The sequence below is a fragment of the Panthera uncia genome (genome assembly GCF_023721935.1).
Source record: "Panthera uncia isolate 11264 chromosome C1 unlocalized genomic scaffold, Puncia_PCG_1.0 HiC_scaffold_3, whole genome shotgun sequence".
Lineage (NCBI taxonomy): Eukaryota > Metazoa > Chordata > Mammalia > Carnivora > Felidae > Panthera > Panthera uncia.
The window spans coordinates 64,564,508-64,574,298 of record NW_026057584.1 but is presented as its reverse complement, the minus strand read 5'-3'; the positions used below and the strand labels follow the sequence as shown (position 1 = coordinate 64,574,298).

The following is a 9,791-nucleotide window of genomic DNA, read 5'->3' as shown; positions in this document are numbered from 1 at the left end:
AGGAGCTGGCATCCACCTGAGCACTGCAGCAGGGGGCCACAGGGATGATATAGCCAGGGAAGAGGTAGGGAGCATGTAAAAGACAAACGTGAGAATCCCAAAAGCCCTACAATCTAAAGCCATTTAGATTGAGGAGAAATGGCCCTGAACGTCTCAACATATTCAGGAGTCTTGCTGTATTAAAGTTAGGAAAAGGTGTCACAGAGCCAACACGAAGTCATCAAGGAAATTATTTAAACAAATACAATATCCTCAGCTTTAAGAGCTATGTAGGCACTCTGGAGAACTCTCTCCAGGATGTTTTAAAATGTGAAAATGTTGGGCATTGATGTTCCAGAACCTCAAACCTGATGGTAGGATAGTTTCCACAGAAGCGCTGTTAGGACAGGAGTCTTAAGAGCTTTTACTTTAACTGCATGGCTAGTCAATATACTGTTATTTGTTTTGGTTTTGCAGTGTGATTGAAGACAGCATCATATAACCTTTGGTAAATTTTTTATTTTTAGAAGCTGCTGCTCCAAGACAAGGCAATATGTACACTTTGTCAAAAGACTGTTTATCCAATGGAGTGCCTAGTAGCGGACAAGCAGAATTTTCATAAATCCTGCTTCCGATGCCACCACTGCAACAGTAAACTGAGGTAAAATGTCTTGAGGTCTGTGGCACAAATGCTGGAGGAGCCTACAATATACTTATAGCATCATGTCTTTAGAAGATACAACGTTTTCTAGATCTCGCTGTCATCAGTTAACACAACTACAAAAGGGGGTGTTGTTGGGTTCTTTTTTCTCAGGATGGCGGTGACCTTTTCCCTTTTGAAATATTGCTTTCTTAATCAAATCCAGAAAGGTTCCTTTTGTCTAAACCTGGAGATCACACAGATGAGAAAAATCAAGAAATTCTGTACAAATAGGCATTTTTGAGTTACCACTTGAGTCGGAAGTCTGGATTCTACTTTCAATCTTATTATATTTTATTTGAAAATATATTTATTAAAAATGTTTTTAAGTTTATTTTTTTTTGAAAGAGAGAGAACACAAGCAGGGGAAGGGCAGAGAGAGAGACAGAGAGAGAGAGAGAATACCAAGCAGGCTCTGCATTGTCAGCACAGAGCCCAATGCAGGGCTTGAACCCACAAACCTGTGAGATTGTGACCTGAGCCAAAACCAAGAGTTGGTCGCTTAACCAACTGAGCCACCCAGGTGCCTCATTAAAAAAAACCAAAATTAATGTTTATTTATTTTTGAGAGAGAGAGAGAGAGAGAAAGCGGAGGATGAGCAAAGAGAAATAGAGGACCCAAAGAGAGTTTCTACACTGACAGCAAAGAGCACAACAACGCAGGGCTTGAACCCACAAACTGTGAGATCATGACCTGAGCCAAAGTCAGATGCTTAACTGACTGAACCACCCAGATGCCCCTTATTTATCTATTTTTGAGACAGATAAAGTGAGGCAGAGAGGGAGAGAGAATCCCAAGAAGGCTCTGTGCAGCACAGAGCCCAATGTGGGGGCTCAATCTCACAAACTATGAGATCATGACATGAGCCAAATTAACAGTTGGACACATAACCAACTGAAGCACCCAGGAACCCCCAACCTTATTTTATTTTAAGTAAGCTCTGTGCCCCACATGGGACTTGAACTCAAGACCCTGAGATCAAGAATTGCATCTTCTACAGACTGAACCATCCAGGCACCCCTTAAGTCTAGATTCAAGATCATGAGTCAGAAAACTTGTTCTGTAAAGGGCCAGATAGTAAATATTTTCAATTTTATAGGCCATACTATTTCTGTCACTACTCAACTTTCCAGTTGAGTGGGAAAGCATCCACAGTTAACTAAATGAACAAGTGTGGCTGTAAACTAATGGGCCCAGTTGTATTCCAGTAAAACTTCATATACAAAATTAGGTGATGGGCTAGAGTATACCTATGTCTGGGTATTGTGTCTAAATAAAAAAAGAAAAAATAAGAATGTAGAGTATTGTCAGTGTCAGGTAAGATATACTAGGTCTTTTTTGTCTTTTGTTTTTTGTTTTGTTTGTTCCTGTCTGTTGCAACAGAGAACTGTATCAATACAGTAACAAATGCATTTTAACGAATGTGGCATTTGGTGTGGCTATAGTCTGAGATGCTGAAATTGTAATTATTTTGCCAAATCCAGTGTGTATCAGGCTATATCTTTCCTGACTTAAACTGACAATGTCAAACACCCTTTACTGCAATGTTCTTTTTCTTTGGTTTCCATGACGCCAGAGTATAATAGTTTCGTCCTACCTTCTGGGTGTTCCTTCTCAGACTCCTATGTGGGTGACTCTTTTCTGTCCATTACTGAAATGTTAGAGTTCCTTAGGATTCTGTTATGGCCATTTATTCTTCTGTTTATATTCTTTATATATATAGTTTACTGCATCCACTTCCATGACTTTAATCATCATCCATGTAGAATAACTCTGAAATCTGTACAGTAGCCCAGTTCTCTCCTCTATCAGATGCTTATATCTCAATGACTAGCATTCATCTCTAATTAGATTTCTCACTTGTACACCAAATTCAATATGCCCCATTATTTTTTCTGTCTTCTGAAATTCCTTCCTTGACTTCTGGTCTGTATGATAGTCTCTCAATAAATGACATTAACACTAACTCAATGACTGAAACATGAAGTTACCTTTCAGTCCTTCCTCTTCTTCATTCCCTATGCCCAAGCAATGACCGAGTCCTATAACTGGTATCCCATAAATGCCTCTTGAGCTGTACATTTTCCTCCATCCCCACAGCCCAGGCATCTTCCACCTGTCGTCTCTCACCTGTACTAATGCAACAGTCTTTCTAGCAAATTAGCCTCCCTGCCCCCATTATCTCTTACCTCCATTACCACCAACAACTTGCCCCAGTACATGCTCCATGATGTAGTGAAAATGATCTTTCTAAAATGCAAATCTGCTTAAAACATATGATGGTTACCTCTGTCAAAGTAAAATTAGCATCTTACTATGAATTAACAGGCAATTCAGAATCTTACCCTACTCCTTTCCCAACACCCCTTCCTCCCATTGCATGTTACTTTTCATGAAATCTGAATTTCAGTTCCTCAAAATCATTATCTTTCTCTCTCATATCTAGTTGGTCCCAAATGTTATTTCCACTTCTTGTAGGAGTTTTCCCATGCCCCCTCTCCAGCTCTTCACCAGGCTAATATCCACTCATTCTTCAGACCTCAACTGAGACTTTATGTCTTTGAAAAAGCCTGCTTTGATCACCACATATGGATTCAAGTGTCCCTCCTATGTGCTTCCGGAGCATCCCAGTGCTTGCCTCATTCTTAACACAATCTAATGTAACTGCTTTCCAGCTGTAGGAAATGTGTTAATGTTTGACTCTCACACCTAGTAAAGCCCTGACATTTAATAAGGACTGAAAAATATTTGATGACTGATGTTTTTAAAATTTTTTTAGTGTTTATTTATTTATTTATTTTTTTTTTTGAGAGACAGAGAGAGACAGAGCGTGAGTGTGGGGTGGGGCAGAGAGAGAGAGAGGGAGACACAGAATCTGAAGCAGGCTCCAGGCTCTGAGCTGTCAGCATAGAGCCTGACACAAGACTCAAACTTACAAACCATGAGATTATGACATGAGCCAAAGTCGGATGCTTAACAGACTGAGCCACCCAGGTGCCCCCAGTGACTAATATTTTTTAAAAGTCATTATACCGAAAGCCACAAATATAGAAAAAAACAAATCAAATGTATGATTTAATAAATTATTATAAAGTGAACGCTTTCTAACTAGTACCAAGGTCAATAAATAAACATTGCCAATGGTTCCAGAAGCTCCTTCCATGTGCCTCACCCAAACACAACCAGTTCTCTCTCTCTGAGTAAATAGTATTCTTTTTAATAGTTTCTTCCTTGCATTTTTATAGTTTTTTTAATCCAAATATGCTTTCTTGGATATTATACTTTAGTTGTATTCATTTTTTAAAACTTTGATATGTCTTTTACATCTTTTAAATCTATAGGGTTTTCTATCCATTTCTTTCATTTCTTACAATTTATTTGCGAAGAACCTGGAATATTTGACCTGTAGAATTATCCAGTCTGGATTTGCTGATTGCTCACTTATCATGTAGTTCACATACTCCTTTCTCCCCTGTGTTTCTGAAAAACTGTCAGCTGAATCTAGATTCTGATTTAAACTAAGATTTGATACCTTTTTCAAGAACATAGGGAGTGTTGGCAAGAATATAGTAAGCACATAGTGTCTGCTCGTGTCTGGTTTTGCAATCATGGCAAAAATGAAATCTTAATACCTATATGCATTAATTGATATTTACAAAATGTTCATATTCTCATTTTGTTCTTTCTTTTTCATTATTAGTTTGACTACTTTTACAGGTGATTCTTCCCCTCATCTACTATGTGGTCACTTGGTGGTACAGTTGGTGAAGGAAAGGCAGAATAAATACATAACTTTTTCCCTTTGTTTACCTGTTTTGCCAATGTATCAGTTACTTATTTAACAATGTAATGAAATGGTTCCTTATCTCCTAAGAGGTAACGAATTTTAAAATATTCATGATATATTTATAAACTCATAGACTTACATATGTTTGATTGGTTTTAATCAGATGCAGTTATTATCATTTCTGAAGCTCAAATCATTCTATCCCTGACCTCTTCAGGTTCTCTCTTCAGTCCTTTTGGCAAGACCTAAGTACTCTCTGATAGTTTTCTCATTATCTGGTAGGACTAGATGTTCCATACCCCTTTGATACACTTACTTCCTCCAGACCCAGGATCAGTCATTTCCTTTTTAATTTTTTTTTTATTTGTGAGAAATGGCATTTTAAGATTATAATCTCAATGCTCTTTCTACTGGGTTGGTTACTATTTTGAAGCTTTCTTAGTGTTAAGAGCTAGTAGATGTTTATATATAAAGAAAAATAAATCATGAATTTGTAGGAATATCTCAAATTGAATTCAAAACTGCATTGCTTTTGCCTTAGCCTCTTTTCTATTCCACATCTGCCTCCTCGCTTTCACTTCAAGACTTCCGGTTCTCAAAGACAAAGGAGAGGAAAGAATTAGAATATCCCATATTCGGGGCACGTGGGTGGTTCAGTCAGTTAAGCAGCCAACTCTTGATTTCGGCTCAGGTCATGATCTCATGGTTTGAGAGTTCCAGCCGGCATCAGGCTCACTGCTGTCAGCACAGAGCCCGCTTGGGGTCCTCTGTCCCCTCTCTCTCAGCCCCTGCCCCGCTCATGGTCTCTCAAAAATAAATAAAACATTAAAAAAAAAGAGTATCCCATATTCATTTGAACAACAGTTTTGGAATGGCAAAACTATCAGCACCCCTAATTTGATTATGAAAACTTAAATGGCATTTGCTCCCCATTCATCTGCATTCCATTCTTTTTTAATTGTGTTATGTCTTCAGTGTCATATTAAGCAGCCATTACATATCGCACCACCTCCCTCATTGCCATCATTTCATCTTTAGTTTATAGGTTTTATATTTATATGTATATAATGCTTGCAACAGATGTTTATGTTGATACTTCTGTAGCTATTTTAGTTATGCAAGCTTATTTTCTAGTAGATCCCTCAGAAAGGCTGTTCTGTGATCTTGATAATGGAAAGTCAGTCTTGCTGAAAGAAAAATCATTGACTTACACTTTCTTTCACTGAATATTTTAAATGCATTATTCCATTTTCTTTTGGCGTCAAGTGTTGGAAATGACTGATAATAATCTAATTTTTTCTCTTATAAATCATATGCTTTTCTTTTCTTTTTAGATAAACACAAAGGATTTTTTTTTCTTTTTATTTAAAGTCCAGTGATTTCACTAGGATATTTCTTGATGTTGGTCATTCTGGGTCAAATAGTCTCAGTTACCTAGTGTGCCTCTTTCAATACATAGTTTCATACCTTTTTATCTGAGGAAAGTTTCCTTAAACTATAGCTTTTTAGCATTTAACCTATCACATTACTTTATTTTCTTCTTCAGGAACTTCTGTTATACCTACATGGATATTTTGTGCCTGTCTTTATTAATTGTTCTTCTCTCAAATCATCTTTTTTAAATTTCTGGTTGTAAGTTTTCATCCTCTTATTCTCCTATTTCTCGTCTTAAAATATTTTCTATTGTGTTTATATGCTCTTAATTTCTTTTAGTTTAGTTTCTATTACTGATTTTTTCTTTTATTTGTGATTTTCCCCTGATTTCTCACACCTCATTTATGACATTTTTCTAATTACAATTCATTCTAAACTTTCAAGCCTTTTTATCATGTTTTAATGTCTTTTCGCTCATTTTAAAAATTTTGATGTTGAGAACATGTTTTTCTAGCATGTTTTCATTGTCTGTAGTGATATGAAAAATTCTCTTTACTCTTTCATTTCTTATAATAAATCTGTATGATATTTGGCCTTAATACTTTTCTGTGGCTCATTTTCACATGGCATTAGTTTTCCCAAATCTTAGAAGGAGGCAATGTTTAGGATGGTTTTCCCAATTTCACAGTACTACCAATTCCAGTTTTCATACACTGTCCAAAAAACCACAATGACTTGAATTCTGGGATTTCCTGCCTTGATTCATCTCCCCCATGTTAGTCAGGACCTTCTCTTTCATTTCTGTCATCATTATCCAATTACGTTTTGATTCAATTCCCATATTTTTGTTTTCAGTATAAAGTGTTATCCTAAAAGGGGATCTCAGTTGGTCAATTTTGAGAGTTTTAACTTCTCTGGCAGACTTCCCTGCTACAGGGCCCTTGCACTCACTGGCCAATGAAGAAGGTAAAACCCCACCCAGTTTCAGCTGCTATTCTCTGATTGGCATGTGATACTTTCCAGAAAATACTGGCTGACTATTTTGTGGTTTTATATTTTCTGTTTTTTTTAGACACCTTCCTTGCTTCTTCTGCTGTCAGTCATACAGATGCGACTCTCAGGCTAGTCTTAGAGTTTTTGGTTTGTTTTTACCTCCTTATATTTTGGGTTTGGTGAGGATACCTTGTCACTTACTTTTATTGCTGTTTTTTTTTTTAATGTTTATCTATTTGTTTATTTTGAGAAAGAGAGAGCATGAGTGGGGAGGAGCAGGGAGAGAGGGAGAGGGAGAGGATCCCAAGCAGACTCCATGTTTGGCGTGGAGCCCAATGCGGGGCTTGATCTCACAACCATGAGATCACAACCTGAGCTAACATCAACAGTCAGACACTTAACTGACTGAGCCACCAGAGCACCTATCACTTAGTTTTGTTATAAACTTTATCCATGGGCTTTAAGTTTTGGTATCTAATTCGTGTATCTGTATTTATGTGGAGACTCAGTGATAACTAAAAAAAAATGATGCCTCTGACTAAATTTGATTTTAATTTTAACAGGCACTCTATTTGTTGATCTCCCCAAAGAGGCCAAATAAACAATTGCATAGGCAACCTTTCCAATACATTCAAAATCTAGTTAACAAGGAAATTTAAATGGTTGATTTGTGTGTGTGTGTGTACTCTTCAGGATTCATTGAAAAATGCAGCCCCCGCAAAAACCACTGAATTAACAAAGGTTTAGTCTTATCATTTTACACCATCTATATCCATATATGTATTATACTATAATAGCTATTATACCAATACCTGACATACAACATTAAATTCTAAATACTAAACATGAAATTCTAAATAAGACATGTATCATGTTGAATGTTAGCAGTAACCATTATCTAACAAGAACGTTCAATTAATAAGTACATTCCTATTGCCAGTAAATTAATTGTACTGAATCTCTGACTCATTCTTGAAATAATTAATTTCCTAATTCCCTATGAATTTACAGTATATATATGGAATGTTAAACATTTTTTTCTTTTTTTTTCTTTTTTTCTTTTCGGCAGTTTGGGAAATTATGCATCACTTCATGGACAAATATATTGTAAACCTCACTTTAACCAGCTTTTCAAATCTAAAGGAAATTATGATGAAGGTTTTGGACACAAACAGCATAAAGATCGATGGAATTACAAAAATCAAAGCAGCTCAGTGGATTTTATTCCTAATGAAGCCACAAATATGTGTAAAAGTAGCGTGGAAAACACTGCCTTACTTGGAGATCTTAATAAACAGTTAGATGATAGTAACAGTAGAGGACAAAGAGATGATTTGAAAAAATTCAGGGAGAGGGGAAAATTAAAAATCATTTGGCCCCCTTCCAGGGAGATGCCTAAGAAGACCTTCCCCCTTGAGGAAGAGTTCAAAATGAGTAAACCTAAATGGCCACCAGAAATGACAGTCCCTACATCCTCTGAATTTAAAAATGAATCACGAATAGAACCCGTTAAAGCTCTGGAAAATAAAGGGCAGGAGCAAGATAATGTTTCTTTCCTGCAGCCATATGTGCAGTCCATCCATATGTGTCAAAAAGAGGATGTTACAGGAATCAAAGACATGGACATGTACGAAGCAAGAAAAGATGAGAAGAAGGAAGGAAATAAGAATGTGCAAGATAAGCCGAATGAGGCTGAAGATACAAAGAATAAAAGGAAAAGTGAAATGGATCTTAATGACAACAATAATGTGGTTGTGCAGAGTGCTCGGAAGGGGAAAAATGAAGAAACTAATGAACCTGATGGTGCAGAAGTTTTACAGGTTGCTAACACTGATGATGAGGTGGTGCCAGAAAATTGTAAAGAGAATTTGAATAAGAATAATAATAACAATTATGTAGCAGTCTCGTGTCTGAGTAATTGCAGGCAGAAGACATCTATTTTAGAATTTCCTAATCTATTACCATTGTCAAGGGAAGCAAACTATACCGCAGGTGAATTTCAAATTGAAAATTTAGAAAATGCATCTAGAATCTCAGAGTTACTTGGTATATTTGAATCTGAGAAGGCGTACTCGAGGAATATTCTAGCCATGGCTCTCGGGAAACAGGCTGACAGAGCTACTGCTGGCAGTCCCGTGCAGTCTGCCCCCAAACTGGGTCTCAGTGGCAGGTTAATAGTAAAGGAGGAAAGATCCTTAGCCTCTTCTGATACAAATATCTTACACACCAAAGTAAACCACGCAAATAACAAAAATCTACACTTCCTTTTTTCTAACCCTGTGAAGATCGCCGCTTTTTCCAAAAAGAATGAGAACACTTTCGAACGTGACTTAATGGAATCTGTAGATCAAATTAAAAATATGCCATGCTTGTATTTGAGAGAATTTGGGAAGGGCATCAAACGTGGGCATGGTGAAGCAATAGTAACAGCCCACGTTAATGGGAATACAGGTTGTGATGCTCCAAGCAGTGCATGTGCAGCTAAGCCTTCATTTCCCAGAGTGGAGGTCCAGTCTGAACAACTCACCGTGGAAGAGCAAATTAAAAGGAATAGGTGCTACAGTGACACTGAGTAAAACATCTCTGCCCACTTGCAGTTCACACTCAAGTCTGAGACACACTGATGTCTGAAATAGACTTCGATAACCTTCTGTTGAACTTGTAAATTTGATGTTCAGAAATTTCATGTCTATCACAATGGAATTTTCCTTGCATTAAGCTATACAGTGTTTGCCATAATCGGTTTGAATCTACTTTTATTCTGAATGTAATGAAAAGATGAAACAATATGGCTCTGTGTTCCTGTCAAATGGCACTTAAGTATATCTCTGTTTTCAACATGCCAGATAACATCACTGGCGAGATTCTGTGCTGCTGGTATTTATTATAATTCTTATACCTTCTCTATAATTTCTGCTGAAATAAAATTAAATCACCTGAGATGCGAACCAAAATAC

General features: G+C 36.9%; 1 protein-coding gene across 1 annotated transcript in view; it reads left to right on the top strand.

Moving 5' to 3' along the window:
* Positions 1 to 7,991, top strand: part of XIRP2 (xin actin binding repeat containing 2) — a 72,993-nt gene extending 65,002 nt beyond the window's left edge. Inside the window, exons 8-9 of the mRNA XM_049615548.1 lie at positions 507 to 640; positions 7,904 to 7,991. Coding sequence (XP_049471505.1) covers positions 507 to 601 — 95 coding nt within the window. The 3' untranslated portion in view covers positions 602 to 640; positions 7,904 to 7,991. The remainder of the gene's footprint in view (positions 1 to 506; positions 641 to 7,903) is intronic.
* The last annotated feature ends 1,800 nt before the right edge of the window (positions 7,992 to 9,791 follow it).